Genomic DNA, 26,857 nt, shown 5'->3' with positions numbered 1-26,857 from the left:
GGAGATTCACCTCCAATACCTGGAAACTCTAAGCCAGTCCTGGAGGGCTGCCGACTCTAACTGATACAGAACACTGCATAGAAAATAACTGGTAAACAATACACCACCGTTGCTACATGGCTTCTAGAAAAAGCCAAGGAAAGCAGGCAGCTAGCTGCCCAGCCTTCAGTTACCAGTTGAGAGATCCAAAGGAGTGTGCCTCAAGGACTCCCCCATCTCTCCAATGATTCAATCACACTCCTGTTTTCTGCAATTTTTCCCCCAAAGCCTGTCCACCTTCTGCAAGGCACAAGTCAGGAGTGTGATGGAATACTCCCCACTTGCCTGGATGAGTGCAGCTCCAACAACACTCAAGAAGCTCAATACCATCCAGGACAAAGCAGCCCGGATCGATTGTTCCCCCTTCCATAAACATTCAATCCCTCTACCACTACTGACGAACAGTGGCAGCCGTGTGTACCATCTACAAGATGCACTGCACAAACTCACCAAGGTTCCTTAGGCAGCACCTTCCAAACCCATGATCACTACCATCTAGAAGGACAAGAGCAGCAGATACCTGGGAACCCCTCCACCTGGAGATTCCCCTCCAAGTCACTCACCACCCCGATTTGAAAATATATCACCGTTCCTTCCCCATCGCTGGGTCAAAATCCTGGAACACCCTCCCTAACAGCATAGAAGGTGCGCCTACACCTCAGGGACTGCAGCGGTTCAAGAAGGCAGATCACTACCAGTTCTAAAGGCAACTACAGATGGGCAATAAATGCTGGCCTAACCAGCAATGCCCACATCCAGTAAATTCATTAAAAAACCTGTCAATAGCTGCACCTGAAGTTTAGTGGTCAGTATGTGTGAGGCTTAATACCATCCAGAGCATTCTCAAGACTGAACTGACTAGGGGCGGCACCTTAGCACAGTTGTTAACACTGATGCTTCACAGCGCCAGGGACCCGGGATCGATTCCCGGCTTGGGTCACTGTCTGTGCGGAGTCTGCACGTTCTCCCCCGTGTCTCCGTGGTTTTCCTCCGGGTGCTCCGGTTTCCTCCCACAAGTCCTGAAAGACGTGCTTGTTAGGTGAATTGGACATTCTGAATTCTCCCTCTGTGTACCCGAACCAGGTGCCGGAATGTGGCGACTAGGGGCTTTTCACAGTAACTTCATTGCAGTGTTAATGTAAGCCTGCTTGTGACAATAAAGATTCTTATTAATAATCTTGCGGATTATATCCAAGATTGTAGCTGTATAAATCTGGAACCTTTGACTTTATAGAAAACCTAGTTAATTCAATGGAAAAATAATCAACTGTCTTAAAAGCAGAATTAAATTAGCCAGTGCAATGGAATAGATGCAGCTGACCAGTGGATCAGGAAGGGACAGGGTAAGAATGCCAACATGCGTGGTGGGGGGAGGGAAAGAGAGAAAACCCCTGAAATTTAATTCCAGCCGGTGACTGAAGGTTAGGTACCTGACCATTTCCCATTTCTTAAAAATGTATTCATTCGTGGGATGTGGGCGTTACTGGCTGGACCAGCATTCCTTGCCCATTCCTAATCGCCCTCGAGGAGCTGGTGAGCTGTCTTTGTGAACCGCTGCAGCCCTTGCTGCTGTAGCAACACCCGCTGCGCTGTTGGGACGGGAATCTCAGGGTTCCCCAGCTTCTCAGACCCGCCGGTCGGCAAACGTCATGGAGGAGGGGGGGATATTTTTCCCAAAGTGGTGGGATCACCTCCCCCCATTCTGACCATCATAAAGAGTTTGCAAAAGTCATTCCCCCCCATCAAATCATTCCCATTTGCCTCATGATATTGAACAAGCTGTGCAAGTTAAAGGGGTTAATGAGGGTAGGTGTTAAAGAGCGAGCCTGTCACTTTACATTACACAGTTTATAAAGAAACATTTGATTAAATTACCCTAATTTCAGATGACATTAAGACACAATTTAAGGACGCATGAGAGCTGATTGAAATGATGCTGTGTAGCTCTTTGATGGATAAGTTACAACACATTGAATACACTTGTGTGCTTGGTTATATGCCAGCTAACATCAACCCCCAAGCGCAAGGCTTTGGAAAACGAAAGGTATTCCCGGTTTAAACAAACAAAAACAAAGGCTAATTGGAGGAAAAACAAAATCTTCATCAAAATGTAAATTGCTGCGCACATCCCTCTAACCTGTCATTTCCTGACCTGTGTTGTATGGTCGCACAATAGTTGCGTACATAGTCTGTTCGGCTGGGACTCAATGCCGAAGCTGATCGTTTGATGTTTCTATTGGTGCAGGTTGACTTCTGACGGTGCCAAAAAAAAACCCAAGGTGACAGATTGCCTGTGGCCAGATGCTGCACTGGGAAGGCGGCAGATGGGCGATGGGCTGCTTTGGAAAGACACCGGCGCCTTGCCCTGGGTCTAACGAGGGGCTTGTGCCGATAGTTAAGTTAACTGCTGTGATTCATGAATACAGCCGGCACGGCTGAAATTATGCAGTGCAAGGTGCATTCTGTGAGTGGGCGAGGACGACAAGACAAATATACATACTTGCACCTGAAGAGTAGGGTGATGACTGATTTCAACTAATTGAATTGTGACAACACTCACAAATGCTCTCCAATATATTGCAGACTTGTCGGGAGGGACAGTTCCAGGTGTTACGACCCTCCAAAGCTTTATTTCCAACAGGAAATCTTGGCAGGACTGTCACGTGTTGGAATCATTATAGCTAAACTGAATCCTCGCTTTACCTGACATGAACATACCCACACCTCCCAATGTAACTCACTGGATATGGGCCACAAGCAGGAACCCTACAGTCTGAGTCCCTATTAATAAAACTAGGATGTTGTCTGCTTTATTACCCATTCTTCCAATTCACGCCGCCACCTCCAATGACTTATGCACATAAATCCTCGGTCCCTCTGCTCCTGCACATCCCTTTAGAATTATACCCCTTATAGGGCAGCACGGTAGCCTAGTGGTTAGCACAGCTGCTTCACGGCGCTGCGGACCCGGGTTCGAATCCCGGCTCTGGGTCACTGTCCGTGTGGAGTTTGCACATTCTCCCCGTGTCTGCGTGGGTTTCGCCCCCACAACCCAAAGATGTGCAGGGTAGATGGATTGGCCACTCTAAATTGCCCCTTAATTGGAAAAAATAATTGGGTAGTCTAAATTTAAAAAAAAAGAATGATACCCCTTATTTTATACTCTCTCTCCTCTTTCTTCCTACCAAACTGAATGATTTCACACTTCTCTGCGTCAAATTTCATCTGCCACTCGATCACCCGTTCCAGCAGCCTGTCAATGCCGTCTTGATACCCAAATCTAGGTCATTAATGTATATCAGGAAGAGCAAGGGTCCGAACAGTGACCCCTGGAGAGCACACCATTCCTCGTGCCCGAAAAACAACCATTCACCACTACCGTTTCCTGTTCCTCAGCTAATTCCGAATCAATGCTGCTGTTGTCCCTTTTATTGCGTGGACGCCAACTCGCAAGTCTGACGTGCGGCATTTTATCAAATGTCTTTTCGAAGTCCGGGTAAACCACATCACATGCATTGCCCTCATCAACCCTCGCTGTTACCTCATTAATAAGGTAGTTACACAGCTTGCTCTTAACAAATCCTTTCTGGCTTCCTTTGGTCAATCCACATTTGTCAGAGGGACTATTGATGTTACTCCGAGTTGTTTCCAAAAGCTTTCCCACCGCTGAGGTTAATCTGACTGACCGGTAGTTGCTGGGGTAATCTTTACAACCTTTTTATAAACAAGGGTGCAACATTCATAGTTCTCCAATCCTCTGACCAACGCCAGCATCCGAGGAGGATTGGAGGAATGCGGCTGGGACCATTGAAATTTCCGCCCTTCCTCTCCCTTATTATATCCCCATCTAACCGTGCCCTGCCGACTTGCCGTACAGCCAACCTACCTAATACCACCTCTTTGTCAATTTTTAGCCCCTCCAGCCTCTCAATTGCTTCATCTTTCACTATGACTTGGACATCTTCCCTGGTAACGAACAAAGTACTCATTTAGTACCTCAGCCCTTGTCCTGCCTCCATGCATAAGCCTACGTTTTGGTTGTTAATCTGCCCCACTTCTTTTACCATTTTATTTTGTATTTACATGCCGATAGAAGACTTCTTTGGATTTTTATTTGCCAGTCTTGTCTCATACTCTTTGTTTCTCTTATTTGTTTTCTCCCCCCCCCATTTTCCTTCTGAACCGTCAGTGCTCTGCCAACCTGACATCGGTCACCTGCACCCTTTTTCTGCTTTATCGTACTCGCTATTCCTGTCGTCATCCAAAGAGCTGCAGATTTGTTTCGCCCACCTTTTTCCCTTGTGTAACCAAACTCTCTCTTTCTCTTTGTAGGCAGTTCATTGCTCCCTTTACAGTTTTGCCTGCCGATCCTTGGCTCCAGTTTGCCTGGGCCTGATCCATACTCACCCCATTGAAGGTGCCTCGCACCCCCTGTTAAATTATTTTTACTCTGGATTGCCCCTTGCCCTTTTCGATAGCTAACCAAAACCGTATGATGTTACGGTCAATATCCCCTGAATGCTACGCTATTTAAAAAAAAAAAAATTTAAAGTACCCTATTCAATTTTTGCCAATTTTAAGAGGCAATTTAGCGTGGCCAATCCACCTACCCTGCACATCTTTGGGTTGTGGGGGTGACACCCACGCAAACACGGGGAGAACGTGCAAACTCCACACGGGAAGTGACCCAGAGCCGAGATCGAACCTGGGACCACGGCGCCGTGAGGCAGCAGTGCTAACCACTGTGCCACCCTCGAATGCTCCCCTATTGGCACCCGATTCACTTGACCCACCTCATTTCCCAGACTAGATCCAGCGATGCCTCCTTCTTCATTGGACTGGCAGCATACTGATGTAGAACATTCTCCTGAACACAATTCAGAATCTCTTGCTCCTCTGTCCATCTTAATATAGACTGGGATAGTAAAGCTCCCCCATTATAACTGCTCGATAATTCTTGTACATCTCTGCAACTTTATGCTCTTCTGAGATTGCGGGGCTCCCTTGATACTACAGTGGGACTGCCATGTTAGGTTTTATGCTCATCTCTGTAGTGTAGCCATGACCTTATGACACAGAGTGTTAATCCACTGAGCGATGGCTAAGATAGTGAGATAACCGGTACAAAGAAACATAGAAAATAGAAGCAGGAGGCCATTCTGCCCTTCGAGCCTGCTCCGCCATTCACTATGATCGCGGCTAATCCCGCCTTTCCCCCATATCCCTTGATGCATTTAGCCCCAAGAGCGATATTTAATTCAGCCTCCTGCCTTCCCTTTCACAGAGAAGGGCAAGGTGATTGGGCGTGTTTTGTAATGCATCAGTAAAGGTCACTTGATCGACCAAAAGAAAATAGGACACGCTACTTCAACGGGCTGAAAATCTGTTTCTGCTGCCTCTAGGCAGAGCCTGAGAACAAGTCCAATTGTCTGTTACAGCGATGCACATCATCACTCAGTGCTCTCTCCGAGAGATAACTTCACCTGAAGCTAGTTTGGCCCAATCGTGGATGTTTTGGAATAACTGAAATGAAAACCAGGAATTGGCCGAGAGTTCCACAGATGGCGCAGTAGATAAATGAACAGCAGTGATTGTAGGTACACGAGCACACAGGAAGGATCCAAGGGGTAATTTGAACGCTCAATTTTCTTGATATATATTAACGACCTCGACTTGGTGTACAGGACACAATTTCACAATTTACTCTCGTCACAAAATTTGGAAATGTTATGAACATAGATAAGATGCAGAGCTGGGCTGAGAGGTGGCAAATGGAGTTTAATGTGGAGAAGTGTGAGGTGATTCACTTTGGAAAGAATAACAGGAATGCGGAATATTTGGCTAATGGTAAAATTCTTGGTAGTGTGGATGAGCAGAGGGATCTCGGTGTTCATGTACATAGATCCCTGAAAGTTGCCACCCAGGTTGATAGGGTTGTGAAGAAGGCCTATGGTGTGATGGCCTTTATTGGTAGAGGGATTGAGTTCCGGAACCATGAGGTCATGTTGCAGTTGTACAAAACTCTAGTACGGCCGCATTTGGAGTATTGCGTACAGTTCTGGTCGCCCCATTATAGGAAGGACGTAGAAGCTTTGGAACGGGTGCAGAGGAGATTTACCAGGATGTTGCCTGGTATGGAGGGAAAATCTTATGAGGAAAGGCTGATGGACTTGAGGTTGTTTTCGTTAGAGAGAAGAAGGTTAAGAGGTGACCTAATAGAGGCATACAAAATGATCAGAGGGTTAGATAGGGTGGACAACGAGAGCCTTCTCCCGCGGATGGAGGTGGCTATCACGAGGGGACATAGCCTTAAATTGAAGGGTAATAGATATAGGACAGAGGTCAGAGGTGGGTTTTTTACGCAAAGAGTGGTGAGGCCGTGGAATGCCCTACCTGCAACAGTAGTGAACTCGCCAACATTGAGGGCATTTAAAAGTTTATTGGATAAGCATATGGATGATAAGGGCATAGTGTAGGTTAGATGGCCTTTAGTTTTTTTCCATGTCGGTGCAACATTGAGGGCCGAAGGGCCTGTACTGCGCTGTATCGTTCTATGTTCTATGAACTGTAAGGACAGTTATAAACTTCAATCTGACATACGCAGGGCAGCACGGCAGCATTGTGGATAGCACAATTGCTTCACAGCTCCAGGGTCCCAGGTTCGATTCCCGGCTTGGGACACTGTCTGTGCGGAGTCTGCACATCCTCCCCGTGTGTGCGTGGGTTTCCTCCGGGTGCTCCGGTTTCCTCCCACAGTCCAAAGATGTGCAGGTTAGGTGGATTGGCCATGATACATTGCCCTTAGTGTCCAAAATTGCCCTTAGTGTTGGGTGGGGTTATTGGGGTATGGGGATAGGGTGGAGGTGTTGACCTTGGGTAGGGTGCTCTTTCCAAGAGCCGGTGCAGACTCGATGGGCTGAATGGCCTCCTTCTGCACTGTAAATTCTATGATGATACGCAGGCTGCTGTAACAGCGGAACATGTGTGAGACAATGTAAAGTAAAACGTTTCCAATTAAGGGGCAATTTAGCATGGCCAATCCACCTAACCTGCACTACTTTGGGCTGAGGGGCTGAGACCCACACAAACAGGGGGAGAATGTTCAAACTCCACATGGACGGTGACCTGGGGCCGGGATCGAACCCGGATCCTCGGTGCCGTGCTAACCACTGCGCCACCGTGCTACCCAAATGGTACAATTCCAAAGGGAGGGCAGCACGGTAGCACAGTGGTTAGCACTGTTGCTTCATAGCTCCATGGTCCCAGGTTCGATTCCCGGCTTGGGTCACTGTCTGTGTGGAGTCTGCACGTTCTCCCCGTGTCTGCGTGGGTTTCCTCCGGGTGCTCTGGTTTCCTCCCACAAGTCCCGAAAGACGTGCTTGTTGGGTGGATTCGACATTTTGAATTCTCTCTGTGTACCTGAACAGGCGCCGGAGTGTGGCGACTAGGGGATTTTCACAGTAGCTTAATTGCAGTGTTAATATAAGTTTACTTGTTACAATAAAGATTATTCTTGTTCAAAGCAAGCGGCGTGGGAGTATATATGCACAAATCACTGAGGTGGCAGGGTAGGTGGATAAAGCGACTAAAAACATGTGGGACCCAGGGCTTCGTAAATAGGAGCACACACCTGCACAAAACCTGCACCTACACAGACAGGAGCACACACCTGCACAAAACCTGCACCTACACAGACAGGAGCACACACCTGCACAAAACCTGCACCTACAGACAGGAGCACACACCTGCACAAAACCTGCACCTACAGACAGGAGCACACACCTGCACAAAACACTGATCCAGTTCACCCTCAACTGGAGAATTGCATCCGGTTCTGGACGCTACACTTTCCTCCCACAGTCCAAAGATGTGCAGGTTAGGTGGCTTGGCCATGATAAATTGCCCTTAGTGATCAAAACTGACCTTAGTGTTGGGTGGGGTTACTGGGTTATGGGGAGAGGGTGGAGGTGTTAACTTTGGGTAGGGTGCTCTTTCCAAGAGCCGGTGCAGACTCGATGGGCCGAATGGCCTCCTTCTGCACTGTAAATTCTATGAAACTTCTATGAAACTATGAATACATGGAAAGTACATGGGTCGGGATGAGGAATAAAATGCTGAGCCGCGATCCTCCTCACAGAAGGATGGCCTGCCAACATTCCCTGATCGTGTTGCACGTTTCAAAAGAAAGGTCACGCGGTGCGACAGCAAAATATTCCAGAAGCAACATCGGTAGCGCGGGGGAAGAAAACCAGGGCGGGCAATCTGGCTCTTCTCCCCAGTTCCATGTCAATTTCCCACTCATTATAATACCTGCAGTCGACCCCCATCATTTAATTTACATTTAGATGTGAACAGGCTCATCTTGAGCATACTTGGGCGTCCACCACAGCTTCATCGTGCGTACATCTGCATCCACCCCTCCTGAGTATTGTAATTGGGTTTTAAACAAACATTGTAACGCAGAAGGTGAAGTCGGAGTAGAGGCAGATTAATTAACCCATACAGCAGTTAAAGTTTCACAACACCCCGCGCGAACAGAAAGCAAATACCCGTATTAGCGAGCAGACAAACTCAGGACCAAGAACTGCAGAGGGATTAGGATGACAAAAAAATAAATGTGGCGTATTAAGTGCGGGTGCAAGGACGAAGTAAAAACATAGAGACAGACAGGAGACTCGAGCCAATTCCTCACCATTTTTCTAAAATGCCACAAACGGTTGTACTGAGGAGATATTGATATGTAATTAAGCACTTGTGGCTAGATCTACCCATGTCTTTCATCTGGAAATGAAAAGGCCCTTTGGGGAAATCAGTCTCTAACACTGTGGTTATAGCACCAGCAGTCTTTAAACTATCGTAATCTTAACTGCACAGCAGGTCTGTCACTGCTCCTGCCCTCGGCAAACCCCAGCCTTTTCCAGGAGGCCGGGGGGGGGGGGGGGGGGGGGGGGGGGGGGGGGGGGGGGGAGGGGGGATGGTGTGAGCTCAGAGAAAGACTCCCCGGGTGCCACGGCGCAACAGATGGGAGGTGGGGAGGCGGGGCAGAAGGCTTGCAGCAATGCAGGCCTCACATACTATTGTAGGCATGGTCATTTTGGAGGAGCTCGGATTACAGAGCACGGGGCAATGCACAACCCGTCCCGTGCCTCCCAAACCCCCCCCCGCCGCCACACGCACAGCTCGATAGACCTCTGCTTTGTAAATATTGTGCTGCAGGTATTGTGGATTTGAAGGCAGTGACTTCAGACAGATGGGATGCACAGCTTTACCATGGGGTTTTAACCCATTACAGCCTCCCAGACGTTTGCAGCATAAAACCAGTACAAGATTTTGTTTCTGGATTTTATCCCACATCCGACCCCCCCCCCCCCCCCCCCCCCGACTCGCCCACCTGGGTGAGGAACAGAAGGCTCGATTCATGTCCGCAGCTGACTGGAGAGCTGGGGTTTACCCTCCACCCACAGATAAACAGCCAGCTCAGACCCAGAGAAATATAGGACAACAACTAAAAAAAAAAATCACCTGTTTAGTTAAAGGTTTCCGGCTCCGCAAAGAACAGACAGAGAGAGAGAGCTGGGCAGCCCCCAGGCTATCAGGTACCTGGGTTCCTGGAATAATAGAAGAGCTCCAACAGAGAATGGTGCACAGTGTCCAGAGTAAATGGGGGAAGAAAATCAGAGCGGTCACTCTGCACAAGCCAACAAAAGCATTTTTAGTGAAAGGGCTGCCTGAGAATCTCAAACCAGCGTGCTTCGTAGTCCTGTGAAAGTCACGATTCTTTTCACTTTTAATAATCTTTATTGTCACAAGTTGGCTTACATTAACGCTGCAATGAAGTTACTGTGAAAAGCCTCTGGTCGCCATATTCCGGCGCCTGTTCGGGTAATGAGGGAGAATTCAGAATTACCGCACAGCACATCTTTCGGGACTCGTGGGAGGAAACCGGAGCACCCGGAGGAAACCCACGCAGACACTGGGGGGGGGGGGGGGGGGGGGGGGGGAAGAACGTGCAGACTCCGCACAGACAGTGAACCAAGCCGGGATTCGAACCTGGGACCCTGGTGCTGTGAAGCAACAGTGCTAACCACTGTGCTACCGTGCCGATAATCAGCAACGCACCTCCGGCGTCAAGCGCCCGAGTGATCTGCTCACTCAGCTTTTCAGCGGGCCTGACAATTACCGTGGGTACTCTTCCCACGTGTGCAAATTTCATCGAGGCTAAACAGTGGGTTTAAAAAGCCTAGAAATACTCAGCAGGTCTGCCAGCATCCGCAGAGAGAGAAACAGGAGTTAATGCTTCCGTTCTGATGAAAGAGCCACATCCTGAAGTGTCAACTCTGTTTCACTCTGCTTGGATGGTGTGCGGCCTGCTGAGTATTTTTCATAGAATTTACAGTGCAGAAGGAGGCCATTCAGCCCATCGAGTCTGCACCGGCTCTTGGAAAGAGCACCCTACCCAAGGTCAACACCTCCACCCTATCCCCATAACCCAGTAACCCCACCCAACACTAAGGGCAATTTTGGACACTAAGGGCAATTTATCATGGCCAATCCACCTAACCTGCACATCTTTGGACTGTGGGAGGAAACCGGAGCACCCGGAGGAAACCCACGCAGGCACGGGGAGGATGTGCAGACTCCGCACAGACAGTGACCCAAGGCGGAATCGAACCTGGGACCCTGGAGCTGTATTTCCAGCCTTTTGAATGTTTTTTTGGGGCTCTGATTCCCAGCATCTGCGGGATTTTGCTTTTGGGTCAAACCTGTTCCTCGTGCTGAAATTTCTATAATCTTAGGAGAACGTTTGTGCGTCAAAGACAGCGAATTTATTTTAAATAAGATGGTGACTCTACAACAAAGTGATCCAATTCATAGCAGTCGGATCACATTGTCCTGTAGTTTTTCCATGTTTATTTTAGCTTTACTGTGCAGGAGGAGGCCATTCAGACCATCATGTTTGCACCAGCCCTTGGAAAGCGCACCCCACTTCAGCCCACACCTCCACCCTATCTCCGTAACCCGGTGACCCCACCAAACCTTTTTTTTCTTGGTCACTAAGGGCAATTTATCACGGCCAATCCACCTAACCTGCACATCTTTGGGCTGTGGGAGGAAACCGGAACACCCGGAGGAAACCCACGCTGACACGGGGAGAACGCGCAGACTCCACAGTCACCCAAGCCAGGAATCGAACCTGGGACCCTGGAGCTGTGAAGCGACAGTGCTAACCACTGTGCTGCCATTGAAAAGTATGGACCCTGTTGCCTTTCACTCACCATAATTATGCTATGGCACGATAGGAAAGAACTAATTGGTCCTCACGAAACAGAGTGTTCACAGGGCGGCACAGTGGGTTAGCCCTGCTGCCTCAGGGCGCCAAGGACCCGGGTTCGATCCAGGCCTTGTTCACTGTCCGTGTGGAGTTTGCACATTCTCCCAGTGTATGCGTGGGCCTCGCCCCCCAACCCAAAGAAGTGCAGGTCAGGTGGATTGGCCACGATAAACTGCCCTTAAATTTGAAAAAAAATAATTGGGTGCTCGAAATATATATAAAAAAAACAAAACTGAATGCTCTATGATTGAGTTGCCCACCACGACTCATACCGAGATGGTCAGGAGGATGCTCTATCACTGACAAATTAGGATCAAACATCAGAGAGGGCAGCACGATAGCTCAGTGGTTAACTCTGTTGCTTCACAGCTCCAGGGTCCCAGGTTCGATTCCCGGCTTGGATCACTGTTTGTGCGGAGTCTGCACGTTCTCCCCGTGTCTGCGTTGGTTTCCTCCGGGTGCTCTGGATTCCTCCCAGAAGTCCCGAAAAACGTGCTGTTGGGTGAATTGGACATTCTGAATTTCCCCCTCTGTGTACCCCAACAGGCGCCGGAATGTGGCGACGAGGGGATTTTCACAGCAACTTCATTGCAGTGTTAACGCAAGCCTACTTGTGACAATAAAGATTATTATTATTACGGTGCTACACCTCCATGTTGCAGAGGTACAACTGCAATTTTAATACTACAAGATGCAAAAGCAAGAAAGTTGAAAATACCTTTACATGGTGACCATCCATATATCGTGTCGCATCCCTGAACAGACGGTACATAATGAATCCGTGTGGATCCACGCTGTCAATAAGTGGGTACGCGGTCTGTAAGAGAGAAGCATGTAGAGCTGTCAGCAACCATCCTGAAGATAGATGCACGCTCAGATCAAAGAACAAATCAAGAAGCGAGGTGACATCCCAAACTTCATGCCAGAGCCCCGCAACGCCGTGCTATCTGAAACCCAAAACATGCTTTCATCTGATTCGAGACTTGGCGCTGGGGGTTTGCAGCCAGCTACAACTGGGAAACAAACTTGTTGGGATTCGCTGACGGCAGCAACGAGGAAGACTGAGCCTTTTCCAAGCCACAAGCCTCAATAGAAAGTCTTTGCCAGGTGTGCAAGGCCCACGGGTCGGGAGCTGGGGCCACAAGCAAATCCAAAGATACCGTCCAGCTCTCTAAGGAACGGTGTAAGTGACCCCGAATGATACTGTCAGATAGTCCGACGCCACTCACAAAAATCTTTGGAGGTCCTAATCAATAACGTAACGCCTGCCAGCTCACATTCAGATCCAACGAGGAGAATCTGAGCTGCGATAGGATGTAGGTGTCATAGTATCCAGTATACCCACACCATTCGCGACCACCTCTATTGCAAATTAGTTTAACCAGCCCGAATGTATTTGTACATGCAATCACAGCTCAGTGCCCCAAAACCCATTCATACACAGGTTAGAATGCCTTTCCCAGGCCGCTGGCATGGAGAAAGTGTGCACTGTGCAGGCGCAAAGCTCACCGTTGGCGATTCTGCGCATCGTAGGAACGGCATCCCCGTGAGCAGGACGTTTTCCCACACAGAAGGAGCCCATCGTACCGGCTCCTTGAAAGAATAATCCCAATTGTACCCGTTCCCCTAACACTGCACCCCTATAGCCCTTCTCCCACCCCCCCACCCCACTTGGAAGTAAATCCCCAATCACCTTTCGAAAGTTATTATTGAATCTGCTTCCAAAATCTTTTCAAGAACTTGATTCTGATCGGCACAACACAACGCGGGCGAGGGGGGGGGGAGGCGGGGAATGCTCACCTCCCTCCTGGTTCCTGTAACCTGTCCCCTCCAATGGCTAATTTCCCCCCCCCAGGTGGTGGGAATGTATTTTCCCGTTCCACCATTAAGTGATCTACGACAGTGGCACAGTGGTTAGCACTGCTGCCTCACGGCTCCAAGGACCTGGGTTCGATCCCGGCCCCGAGTCACTTTATAGAATACACAATATTTTGTTCAATTAAGGGACAATTTAGCGTGGCCAATCCACCCACCTTACGCATCTCTTTGAGTTGTGGGGGTGTGACCCACACAGACACGGGGAGAATCCGCACACAGACAGTGACATGGGGCCGGGATCGAACCCGAACCCTCGGCAGTGTGAGGCAGCAGTGCTAACCACTGCGCCACCGTGCTGCCCTGACTGCCAGTGTGGAGTTTGCGCATTCGCCCGGTGTCTGCCTGGGTCTCACCCCGACAAACCCAAAGTTGTGCAGGGTAGGTGGAGTGGCCACGCTAAATTGCCCCTTAATTGGAATTAAAAAAAAAAAGTACTTTGTGATTTCAAAATTACTAGCTTTTAAAAACAACAACTGCCTTCAATCACAGTTGAAGCCAGTCCTCATCATGTCTTCTTGCCTCCAGGGGCCCCGCCGAACGCGAGGAACCAACGTGCCCGGCGGCAGCTGAATTAGTCACAATGAAAGAAAGGAAGCTTCAAAGTAATGGGCCAGTCCACGTCTACAGCGAGAGATGGGGAGATAGATCAAGGCCACTGCTCTAGCCTTGCCTCTCCTCCAATGGGAACCAGAAGCAGCAATCCACAGAGATATGATAATGTTGCGGTGTGTCCACATTAAACATCTTTCAGAAGAGATGTTAACCGGAGGTCTCGTTTGCTCTCAGACGGCCAGAAAGGATCTCTTGGTGCCATTGCGAAGAGATGCTGGAGAGTTTTCCCTGATGTCCTGCCCAGAGTTTACCCCTCAACCCGCAACACTTCAAAAAAAGATTTATTTGGTCAGTAGAGGGCGGCACGGTGGCACAACAGTTAGCACTGTTGCTTCACAGCTCCAGGGTCCTAGGTTCGATTCCCGACTTGGGCCCTTGTCTGTGTGAAGTCTGCACGTTCTCCCCGTGTCTGCGTGGGTTTCCTCCGGGTGCTCCGGTTTCCTCCCACAATCCAAAGATGTGCAGGTTAGGTGGCTTCGCCGTGCTAAATTGTCCCTTAGTGTCCAAAAAGGTTAGGTGGGGTCACTGGGATAGGGTGGAGGTGTGGGCTTAAGGAGGGTGCGCTTTCCAAGGGCCGGTGCAGGCTCGATGGGCTGAATGGTCTCCTTCTGCACCGTAAATTCTATGATTCGATGGGGCCCTGCTGCGTGCCACTGGTTGCTGCATTCCCACTCGCAAAAAAAATAAAAATAAGGCAAATGATTGGCGGCGCAGACCTTTTGGGAAGACCGGAGGTCGGGAGAGGTGCGACATCAGTTTGAGCTGCATTCGGAAAACAACGACCGTAAATCATTACCAATCGTTGGAATGAAGTACGAGATGGGAAATACAGAGTGACAGAGTATGGGGAATACGGAGTGCGAGTGCGTGTGTGTATATACAGAGTGAGTGAGTGAGTGTGTGTGAGTGGGAGTGTGAGTGTGTGTGTGTGTGGTGGGGGAAGGTGTTTAGGCTGCAGCAATTGTATGGTGTCCGCTTCACACTTGGGTTCAGGAGTAAGATTGGCAAGGAAACCAGTCCTTCTGCATGAGACAGGCAGAAACCTGCCAGGCAGGTACACATTCATCATTGTCTATTCCAGAACAAGTAGATTTGATTTGCTTCACTTCATTCCAAGCCATGCCCTCAAGAACATTGCTGAGATTTCAGCGGTCGAGATTGCCTCACGTGGAACTGAACCTATTGCAACAGAGACTTCTTTTATTTTTGGTCACGCATCATTTATCAGGGTCAGAGTGTTTCTATATTTCGATTACTGAAGGGTCGGAGTCGAGATCGAGTCCCTGCTCCAGAGGCCTGCGACCCTAATCCAGGCTGACGCGCCAACCCTGCGGGGGTTTTTTTTTGAGCGCGACGTTAATTGGAGGCCTCCTCTGTCCTCTCGGGTGGGTACAACAATTGGCACTGGTCAAACCACAGAAGGCAGCTCGCTCCAACATCTAGAGCAATATCGGACAATGCTCGGCACAACATCGAAGGCCGAAGGGCCTGTTCTGTGCTGTACTGGTCTATGTTCTATTCCGCACCCAAAATCATTACAAACGGCGATCATCTCATTGTGCAGTAACCAACGCTTCAAAAAGTTGTTTGCAAACGTTTTCTCCCAAGGTCGCAATGAAGACCGGATAAAGGCAAGTTCTGCCATATAAGTATGTAGAAAGTCTGGGAGATAGATTTGTGCCTCCTTACAGCGATTACAAACGAACAGGTGCAAAGCTCAGCTCGAAACACTGGCAGTAAATCTCCCGACGGCACTTTCCAACTGCTCACCGAGATATTCTGGTTGGGTGGTTTGCCTGTCAAATGGGGTCGCCGGGGTTGACGTGGTTACCGCAACGTTCCAGCCAGCAGAGATGCAAGGTGGGCGGGCAACGTAGATGCAAGATGGAGTTCACGGTGTGTTGCAAGGGCCACTCACTGCTTTTGTCCAAACTGCCGCAGGTTTTTGGCGGTTAACAAAACGGAGGAATGCACAACTTGGGCTTGGTCACTGAAAGTGCGCTGGAGCTTTCTGGTACGGCATCAGATCTGTATTAGTGTCAGGGTCGCACGGTGGCGCAGTTAGCACTGCTGCCTCACGGTGCTGAGGACCCGGGTTTGATCCCGGCCCCGGGTCACTGCCCGTGTGGAGTTTGCACATTCTCCCCGTTTGCGTGGGTCTCTCCCTCTCCCCCTCTCTCTCTCTCTCTCTCTCTCTCTCTCTCTCCCCCCCCCCCCCCCCTCCCGCCGTGCAGGCTAGGTAGACTGGCCACGCTAAAATGACCCTTAATTGCGAAACAAAAAATAATTGGGTACTCTATTAAAAAAGAAAGAAGTGAAGTATAAGCTTTTCCGATTTACTGGTCCCGTTCGCTTGGACTGAATCAGGTCACATGAAATCTCAAAACCCTATTTAAACCAGGCCCGAGCTTCCAGCCCACATCAAATCCATCATCAAGGCACTTCCATTCTCCACAACACCACTTACCTTCATAATTCCCTTGTTCCCTCGTGTTGCTGAAACTCCTTCTACCTCCAGATGTGTCGCCAACATCCTCTTATGATATATATATCTCTCACTCTCACACACACACCAATATCCAGACAGCAACAGGATTGTACCTAATTACAAACGGACTCATTGTCTGTCCTCGGTGACTGATGGGAAAGGGGCGATTCGCTGAGTGGAATTAGTTTTAACCACTCTGAAACCTGCTGCGAAAAACTAAGTGGACGTGTCTTTAGAATGCCAGTTCTGACTCTTAAACGCTGCTCTCATTAATTAACTAACAATTAAATGGGGCCTCACGGTAGCATGGTGGTTAGCATCAATGCTTCACAGCTCCAGGGTCCCAGGTTCGATTCCCGGCTGGGTCACTGTCTGTGTGGAGTCTGCACGTCCTCCCCGTGTGTGCGTGGGTTTCCTCCGGGTGCTCCGGTTTCCTCCCACAGTCCAAAGATGTGCGGGTTAGGTGGATTGGCCATGCTAAATTGCCAGTAGTGTAAGGTTAATCATTGCTCGGCACAACATCGAGGGCCGAAGGGCCTGTTCTGTGCTGTACTGTTCTATGTTCTAATTGCCGATGGAATTTCTCTCGTACTCTTGTTTTCTGGTCCTCAGCCCAGCTCTTACTGAAGTACAGGAGAGTTCTGATGACACCTGCCCTGCACACGAGAACTTTTGTTGACTGATTGGGGGGGGGGGGGGGGGGGGGGGGGTGTCTATGATACCAAACGCTTGCTGCTGTAGTTTGTAGAAGATTGAGTTGCTGGATCTCCCGGGTCAATGGTGGCCGCCAAGGTATGGGAAGTACTCGGCCTATGCCAGGCTCTCTGCTTCAACCTATAAACAAGGTGGAATATTTGGCTGACCAGCTGTGGGTAGATAAAGGGTTTTGTTTCGGTACCATTCAAGGCAGAGTTTCTTGTAAGCAGAGATCGAGCGTGACTTGCTGATTTGGTGCGATGTGGACAAGGCCGCTAACTCTCACCCGCTAACTATAGATCAAGTATGTTTAAGTTTTGAAAACTGACACAATAGAGGTCAAAGAACATCCGCCGGATTCAATGAGAGGATTCCAGTCTTCTCCCTGAATAATAATAATAATCTTTATAGTCACAAGTAGGCTTGCACTAAGACTGCAATGAAGTTACAGTGAAAAGCCCCTAGTCGCCACACTCCGGCGCCTGTTTGGGTACACGGGAGGAAGAATTCAGAATGGCCAATTCACTTAACAAGCACGTCTTTTGGGACTTGTGAGAGGAAACGGAGGAAACGCACGAAGACACGGGGAGAACGTACGGACTCCGCACAGACAGTGACCCAAGCCGGTGAATCGAACCCGGAACCCTGGAGCTGTGATGCAACAGTGCTAACCACTGTGCTGCCTTGACACCCGCAGGCCAGCTCCACAAGTATTCAGACAAGACTCCTGCAAAAACAACTTTTTTTTAAACTTTAGAGTACCCAACTATTATTTTTTTCCAATTAAGGGGCAATTTAGCGTGGCCACTCCATCTAACCTATACATCTTTGGGTTGTGGAGGGGTGAAACCCACACAGACACGGGGAGAATGTGCAAGCTCCACACGGACAGTGACCTGGGGCCGTGATTCAAACCCGGGTCCTCAGCACCGCAGTCCCAGTGCTAACCACTGTGCCACCGTGCTGCCCCAGCAAAATCAAGTTTGAGGGACTGGGCAATGTGTCCAGGTGGCCAACAACAGTCTCGTTCACCAGGCCCTGTTTTCGCACTTCTCAAATGGCCATTGTTCCAGGGAAAAATGAAGAAAATGCTCTGAAGGGAGCAGCATTGTCAGCGGATTGAGACCACAGTCAGATCAGCCCATAATCTTACTGAATGGCTGGAGGGGCCAAGAGGCCTACTCCAGCTTCTAATCCATACAGTGGACACTAATTGACCGGGAGGAGCTTGCTACCAAACATTCAAAATGGTGACAAGTTGTTCTTCCCGCTGCATCACACTAAGTCACTGCGTCTTAATGATGTTGCAGAGGTGGAAAGCAAAGGAAGCAAATCCAATAATAATAATCTTTATTGTCACAAGTAGGCTGACATTAACACTGCAATGAAATTACTGTGAAAAGCCGCTAGTCGCCACATTCTGGCACTTGTTCGGGTACACCGAGGGAGAATTCAGAATGTCCAATTCACCTAACAAACACGGCTTTCGGGATTTGTCGGAGGAAACCGGAGCACCCGGAGGAAACCCACGCAGACACGGGGAGAACGTGCAGACGTCGTACAGACAGTGACACAAACCAGGGATCGATCCTGGGACCCTGGCGTTATGAAGAAACAGTGCTAACCACTGTGCTACCGTGCCGCCCTTGCACCCGGGATCCCACTACCTTGTGGGAATCCTGCCCCACGCCCTCAAAGATCTGCACAATCACATCCAAGGGGAACCGTCTGCATGAAGATCCACGGCAGCAATCATTGGCCCTGGGCAGATGTCGCCCCTGAATCGAGGGACAGTCGATGATGATTTCGCCAGCATTTCAGATTCAAAAATCGACATTCAACGCGATCGGCAAGTTACGTGAAACGTTTCAGGGGGCAAATGGAAGATTTCACATGCTCCTTCTTCCCAAGCATCACTGACTCACTCACTGTGTTCTCCGACTGTTGAATGCGCAGACCTGAACTTACCAAAGACCATGTGAACAAGCTTGAAAGCAATCAGAAACTCGCACCAAAGCTGGTCCTCGGGACAGCATACTAAAGCTACTGTGGCACAGTCAAACAACTGAATAGGTGGAGAAAGCGCAGTCTGTACTTGGCTAGAAAACTCCTGTGTCCCACCTCCCGTTCCCACTACCCCTTGTCACAACCAGACACATGTAAGTGTGTGACGGAAGGAGAAAAGTTGCCATTCCGCAATTAAGATAGAGAACGAAGTGACCAATCCGCTACCTTAATAAAGTTCATTAATAGTATATAAATGATCAAGAATTTAATTACCTCAACTGAACAACACATGATCAATTAATACAACGCACAAGGGTGCAGTCGAGCTTTCATTTGTTTCTGTAAATTGAGACCTACATTTTTCAACACTTTGCATTTATCTGTACACTTAAAATGTTCATAATTGAGCAATTAAAAAAAAAATTTTACAACTCATTTTAATAATTGTCTATAACTATGTTACGAACAATGATGATTCATTCTATTTGTGTTGTCATCACAATCTGGCATCGATCATGGAATCCCTACAGTTCAGAAGGAGGCCATTCGACCCATCGAGTCTGCACCGACCCTCCGAAAGAGCACCCTACCTAGGCCCAATCCCCCGGCCTATCCCTGTGACCCCACCCAACTTTTGGACACTTTGGCACGGCCAATCCACCTAACCTGCACCTCTTTGGGCTGTCACTGCGACGATTTTCCAATAAACCAATTACCGGTCCGACTAAACTGTTCAATCTTCATTGAAGCAGCTTGCCGCGGATGCTGGAATCTGAAACGAAAACAGAAAAAACGCTGGACAATCTCAGCAGGTCTGACAGCGCCTGTGGAGGGGGAAGGGAGTGCGCGTTTCGAGTTTGGCTCGCTTTCACAAAGAGCCAGCCAGACTAAAAACGTTGACCCCCGTTCTCTCCCCACAGAGCAGCTGAGATGGTCCAGCAATTTCTGTTTCTTGCCTATTCCTCCTTCCTGCCTCAGAGCACCATCTCTGCAGGCAGCCCAGAGCCCATTACCAACACAGATTTTAACGTGAGTAGACCCTGAAAGTGATCATTTCTTCTTAAGCGTAAAACAACGGGCAGATCCAAACCACTTCGACCAATAGCTCAACTTTAAGGGAGGGCGCAGTGGTTAGCACTGCTGCCATCACGGCGCCGAGATCCCAGGTTCAATCCCGGCCCTGGGCCACGTTCCATGTGGAGTTTGCACATTCTTCCTGTGTCTGGGTGGGTTTCACCCCCACAACCCAAAGATGAGCAGGGTAGGTGGATTGGCCCCGTTAAATTGTCCCTCAATTAGAGAAAAAAATAATTGGGGACTCTTAAATTTATAAAAAAAACAACGTTAAGGGGTTTTGCACTGCAGCACTTGTGGGAGAACAGCGGCACTTGCACCGATCCGAGGAAGCTGCTTCTTTCCGCTTAATATCCAGCCGCCGCCGGTCCGCGCCCGATTCCGGGCTGGAGAGGAGCCCGTGGACCGAGCCACAAAACGGCGAGCCCCTGCGCCCGGTGGAGAAAGGGAAATCGGGCACTTTGCACTTCAAACCACAACTGGCGACAGAGCTGCGAAGCTGGTGCCAGCTGCTGACGGAGTATGCGAAAGTACCTCCCACAGCGCCTTCGGCAAGAGCAAATGCGAGCGAGTTAGTCCCTACTCCCAAGAGCCTGCGCTTTGAAGTAGTTACAGTGGAAAAAAAAACTAGCTATTTCTTTCGCAACATAGATGGCATTACATAACTGCAACCAAATGCCAGATTCAGCAGATTGACTCCAGCCTGTTATACACTGTATACACTAGAGGATTGTGAATGCGTTTGTCGCACAGTCAGTAGATAAACGATACTCACCATGCCTGTTTCTGTGGTGAAGATAACTATTTCGTATAACGGAGCCAACTGCTGGAAAAAGTAGTCTATACCAGGCCTCTTCTTAAATCGCCAGCCAGTCACTAACTTGAAAGAAAGATAAGGGACAGGGTTAATCATTACTAACAGCAAAGGTTTATAAAGCTTAGGTGCAACCTCTGGTCAGACCCCTTTTGGAGTATTATGAGCAGTTTGTGGGCCCCGTATCTAAGGAAGGATGTTCTGGCCTTGGAAAGGACCCAGAGGAGGTTCACAAGAACGATCCCCAGAATGAAGAGCTTGTCATATGAGGAACGGTTGAGGACTCTGAGTCGGTGCTTGTTGGAGTTTAGAAGGATGGGGGGGGGGAATCTTATTGAAACTTACAGGATACTGCGAGGCCTGGATAGAGTGGACATGGAGAGGATGTTTCCACTTGTGGGAAAAACTAGAACCCGAGGCCACAGCCTCAGACTGAAGGGACGATCCTTTAAAACAGAGATGAGGAGGAATTTCTTCAGCCAGAGGGTGGTGAATCTGTGGAACTCTTTGCCGCAGAAGGCTGTGGAGGCCAAATCACTGACTGTCTTTAAGACAGAGATAGATAGGTTCTTGATTAACAAGGTGATCAGGGGTTATGGGGAGAGGCAGGAGAATGGGGATGAGAAACATATCAGCCATGATTTAAAAAAAAAAAAATAAGTTTAGAGTACCCAATTATTGTTTTCCAATTAAGGGGCAATTTAGCGTGGCCAATCCACCTACCCCTGCACATCTTTGGGTTGTGGGGGTGAAACCCACGCAGACACAGGGAGAATGTGCAAACTCCACACGGACAGTGACCCAGGGCCAGGATTCGAACCCGGGTCCTCAGCGCCGTGAGGCAGCAATGCTAACCACTGTGCCACCGTGCTGCCCTATATCAGCCATGATTGAATGGCGAAGCAGACTCAATGGGCCGAATGGCCTAATTCTGCTCCTATGTCTTTTGGACTAACCGCGGCTCAGTGGTAGCGCCCTCGTCAGAGTTGGAGGACCAACTCCACCCCAGAGAGCCAATCACATAATGACGGCTAACCTTCAGAGCAGCGCTGAGGGAGAGCTGCACTGTCAGAGGTGCCGCTTTTTCCCAGACCTTGTCTCCCCTCTCCAGTGGATGTAAAAAAAATCCCAAATAATAGCCGGAGAGTACCCCTGTTGTCCTGGCCAATATTAATCCCTCAATCAACATCACCAAAGCAGATTATCCTGTTATTTAAAAAGGGTTGCAAAATACCACCATCTGGAAGACAACAGGGTGCCTCAAACGATGCCGGACTGGCAATACACAAATAAGATTCAAGGATATAGTTAAAATGGAGTGTGATCAGGCAGGTTAGCTGGTGACATATAGGGACAAATGTAGGCACTGACAAGGAGTGGTCAAACTTTGTTTCCATGGGTTACTCCCCGCATTACATGGAGCCTTACTTAATAGACAGACATGGGGGTCGACATTCACCCCAAGCAAGGGGAAGAAGGACAAAGGCAAAAACAATTTGCCTGGGCTTCAAAGGCTGAACTACTGGGTCGCGCATGGGACCGAGGAGCAATAGTTTGGACACCTTTCGCACCGCCTTTCAATACCCAGAGCATTATTACTCGGCTTCAATCCCTGTTCACGAAATATAACCGGCCAAGGTTGATTGCAACATTACAACAACATTTTAGAGATCTTCCTGCATTCTCTTTTACAGCGACAGAGTCTCACGGAGGTATATCTTATCAGACGTCTCGTCCCAAATATTCGCATTTGCCTCGTGTTAAGTAAAACTTGGGAAAAGTCCCAAGAAGTGGAAAGCAGGCGAGACGAGACTTTAAAAAAAATTAAATCTAACCATTCTTCATATTTAACACACAGGAGGGCTATACAAGCCAGCCCTTTGAAATGGAGCCGTGAACAGACCCAATCTGAACCCTGAAGGCAAGTGATGCAACGTTAATCAGCTGGAATGACTCCACATGTCTCAGAACATTTCTAAAGAGCAACGGCGCAAATCTGCAGTAACTTTCAACAAACTGTAAACACAAAGGCAACACAGTAAGGAAGCATTTCCAGAAACATCAAATAATAAAAACAAAACCCATCTCGCCCGAGGGCAAATGCTTTCATTATGTCTCTACATTATGGGAAAAGTACTGTAATACATATCACTGCAAACCCTCCCCTCGGAAGGGCACCATATGGGGAGTCCTCAGTCCTTTCAACCACCTGCTCCGTACTCAGGTGCTCGCATTACAATGGACTGCCCACTGAACAGGTGTGGGTTTCAACAGATACAATGCAACACTTAGACACATTGACACTGGGAGTATCGACTGCACAGCCTGCGCTGTCAGTCTATTCCAGGCGTAACCGGGCAATCGAGGCGCAGCAATCGTTCTCAGGACTACTGCAGGCGGGCAACAAAACCAGCCGTGTCCCCTGCTCCGAAGCGTCGACTGAAACTGTGCGCTACTGGTCGAGAACAGGCGTGGATTCAGCTTCAACATCGCCCCCTCCGTGACCAAACAGACTAGCCACGTGAAGCCGTTGGATTAACACGGCAAAAAAAAAAAAGAGGCCGTTTCAGGAAAAGAGAACGGTGCCGATGTCGCCTGACCTCGCTCAATGTGAAGCAAAGCCTACAAGCTCAGCAGAATAATAATAATCTTTATTATTGTCACAAGTAAGCTGACATTAACACTGCAATGAAGTTACTGTGAAAAGCCCCTAGTCGCCACATTCCGGCGCCTGTTCGGGTACACAGAGAGAATTCAGAATGGCCAATTCACCTAACAAGCACGTCTTTCGGGACTTGTGGGAGGAAACCAGAGCACCGGGAGGAAACCCACCCAGACACGGGGAGAAAGTGCAGACTCCACGCAGACAGTGACCCAAGCCGGGAATCGAACGGGATCCCTGGCGCTGTGAAGCAACAGTGCTAACCAATGGAAAGAGGATCGGTAAAACTGTTGCGTGGTACGAAATTACCAATGCCAAGAGGCACGCAGCAGAGTGGTTATCACTGCTGCCTGCAGCAGTGAGGACCCCCGTTCGAATCCTGGTCCTGGGTCACAGTCCGCGTGAAGTTTCACCCCCACAACCCAAAGATGTGCAGGGTAGGTGGACTGGCCACGCTAAATTGCCCCTTAATTATAAAAAAAAAATTATTGGGTACTCTAAATTTATTTATTTTAAAAAAACAAATTACCAATGCCTTTCTGGGAATGGAGATCTTTTCCATTTACGCAAAAAATAACTCCTCCAGAATCATTAGGAATAACTTGCAGTCCTGTGGTACCTTCCAGAATGACAGGGGCCCGTGAAGCTCATTTGAGCAACAAGCTACTGTCGCCACATTGGGAAGCACAGAAGCCAGTTTGTGATTGTATCCCCACTAACAATTAGATTAAAAAAAACACAGATTTGTTGGCTTAGCGATGAATTTACAATGCTTGCAAAAAAAAAAATTTAGAGTAACCCATTTCTCTTTTTCCCAAGGGGCAATTTAGTGTGGCCAGTTTTCCCAACTGACACAGGCAGTGGCCTAGTGGTATTGTCGCTGGACTAGTAATCCAGAGACTCGGAGTCCTGCTCCGGGAAACCGGGTTCGAATCTCACCTTGAACCCTTCCGAGGGGAGGGTTTGCAGTGATATGTATTACAGTACTTTTCCACAATGTAGGCAGATGGTGACATTTGAATTCAATAAAAACTTGGAATTAAAGTCTAAACGTGACTATGAAACCCTTGTTGACTGTCGTAAAAACCCATCTGGTTCACTAATGTCCTTTAGCGAAGGAAATCTGTCGTCCTTACCTGGTCTGGAAAACATGTGACTCCAGACCCACAGCAATGAGCTTGGCTCTGAAATGACCAGCCAGCCCATGAACGAACAAACCCCCTCCCCATATTTTTGGGTTGTGGGGGTGAGATCCACGCAGGCACGGGGAGAACGTGCAAACTCCACACGGACATGGGCAGCACGGTGGCACAGTGGTTAGCGCCTTTGCTTCACAGCTCCAGGATCAGAGGTTCGATTCCCGGCTCGGGTGACTGTCTGTGCGGAGTCCGCACCTTCTCCCCGTGTCTGCGTGGGTTTCCTCTGGTTTCCCCCCCACAGTCCAAAGATTAAAAAAAAAAAAAATTTAGAGTACCCAATTCATTTTTCCAATTAAGGGGCAATTTAGCATGGCCAATTGACCTAACCTGCACATCTTTGGGTTGTGGGGGCGAAACCCACGCAAACACAGGGAGAATGTACAAACTCCACATCGAACCTGGGACCTCGGCGCCGTGAGGCAGCAATGCTAACCATTGTGCCACCGTGCTGCCCTCCCACAGTCCAAAGATGCACCGGTTAGTGCCCACAGTGTCCAAAAAGGTTAGGTGGGGTTGCGGGGAGAGGCCGGAGGTGTGGGATGCTTTTTCCAACGGTCGGTGCAGACTTGACGGGCCAAATTCCCGTACCAGCCTCCCCGAACAGGCGCCGGAATGTGGCGACTAGGGGCTTTTCACAGTAACTTCATTTGAAGCCTACTGGTGACAATAAGCGATTTTCATTTCAAATGCATTCCTTCTGGACTGTAAATTCTATGAAACTATGAATATGGAACTACGACAGTGACCCGGAACCGGGATTGAAGCCGGGTCCTCGGCACCGTGAGGCAGCAGTGCTAACCACTGCGCCACCGTGCTGCCCAAAGTTGTGTTTTGTTTAAGAATGGAATAATGAAAGGACAGTTCGAGCAGAATGCATTTTCCCAAGACTTTCCTCCCCCTTTAATCTTCCCAAACCGGTCATTTGCCGCGGGAGGGTTGACAAGTGTTGCCGCGGGCTGCTGTAACGACCAGGTGTTGAGAGACTTACCGACCACTCTGGGTGCAGCAGCACATCTGTTAGCTCCAACACAACTGTGTACGGTGGCTGGTAATACGGCTCTTTAAGGGGGTCTGGCAACAACTTCTGACTGGTGGGCTCAATTATCATCTGGGGAAAAACAAAATGAAAGGTAGAGTGTAGGATCAAAGAGACATGCGGCGGCTTATGTTACAAGGGCAAATTTGTAAAAAAAAAAAATACTTTGATCTGTCTAAAGATGCAGGGAAAGGAAAGTTTCTTTTCAGAACGTCCCTCCCACCTATTGATGACAATCTCAATGCTGCTCGCCTTTCTATTGTTACACTCACGAGTCTGCTGCATGCGAGTCCAGATCCCAGCTGTCGGGGGATTACTACACACCTGAACCTTGATGTGCACCACAGGGCAGCCAAGCCAGGCGGGATTTTACTAACCATTGATGCTAACACAAGTATTCCGTATGCCCCATTTACTGTGGTGAGTGAGGCACGATCGCTGCCCAATCAGCTGGCTCTCTCCAGGGCAAAGCAGCTGTTGGCATGTGGATCACTGGCATGCCGTTTTTTTTACTTCTTTGCGCTCGGCCTTCAGCCCAGCCCAGCCCTGCTGGTCAGCCCGTAATGTGACTTCCATATCAGAGCTCAAACGTACACCCCTCCAACCCCAACATAATAATAAGAATCTTTATTGTCACAAGCAGGCTTACATTAACACTGCAATGGAGTTACTGTGAAAAGCCCCTCGTCGCCACATTCCGGCACCTGTTCGGAATTCAGAATGTCCAATTCACCTGACAGTACGCCTTCCGGGACTTGTGGGAGGAAACTGGAGCGCCTGGAGTAAACCCACACAGACACGGGGAGTGTGTGCAGACTCCGCACAGACAGTGACCCAAGCCAGGAATCGAACCCGGGACCCTGGTGCTGTGAAGCAACAGTGCTAACCACTGTGCTACCGTGTGAAGCCTCGTCATTGGGACCACTCGAGTTTACCTCAATGTGATCAACAGTGGAATTGGCTTCAACAACCACGGTCCTCAGTCCTCAAAAAAAAATCACAGTAGCAATATCCTGTACT

The 26,857-nt window shown here is 49.0% G+C and overlaps 1 protein-coding gene across 3 annotated transcripts in view; it reads right to left on the bottom strand.

Annotated features, from left to right (window-relative positions):
• The window catches only part of timm50 (translocase of inner mitochondrial membrane 50 homolog (S. cerevisiae)), a 152,206-nt gene that overhangs the window by 16,618 nt on the left and 108,731 nt on the right, over positions 1-26,857 (bottom strand). For all 3 annotated transcript variants that reach the window (XM_038786194.1, XM_038786195.1, XM_038786196.1), the window contains exons 5-7: positions 25,790-25,909; positions 20,902-21,006; positions 12,090-12,188 (exon numbers count right to left, since the gene is read on the bottom strand). In XM_038786194.1, coding sequence (XP_038642122.1) covers positions 12,090-12,188; positions 20,902-21,006; positions 25,790-25,909 — 324 coding nt within the window. The remainder of the gene's footprint in view (positions 1-12,089; positions 12,189-20,901; positions 21,007-25,789; positions 25,910-26,857) is intronic.

Source organism: Scyliorhinus canicula, chromosome 27 (assembly GCF_902713615.1).
Source record: "Scyliorhinus canicula chromosome 27, sScyCan1.1, whole genome shotgun sequence".
NCBI lineage: Eukaryota > Metazoa > Chordata > Chondrichthyes > Carcharhiniformes > Scyliorhinidae > Scyliorhinus > Scyliorhinus canicula.
This window is presented reverse-complemented; position numbering and strand designations above follow the sequence as displayed.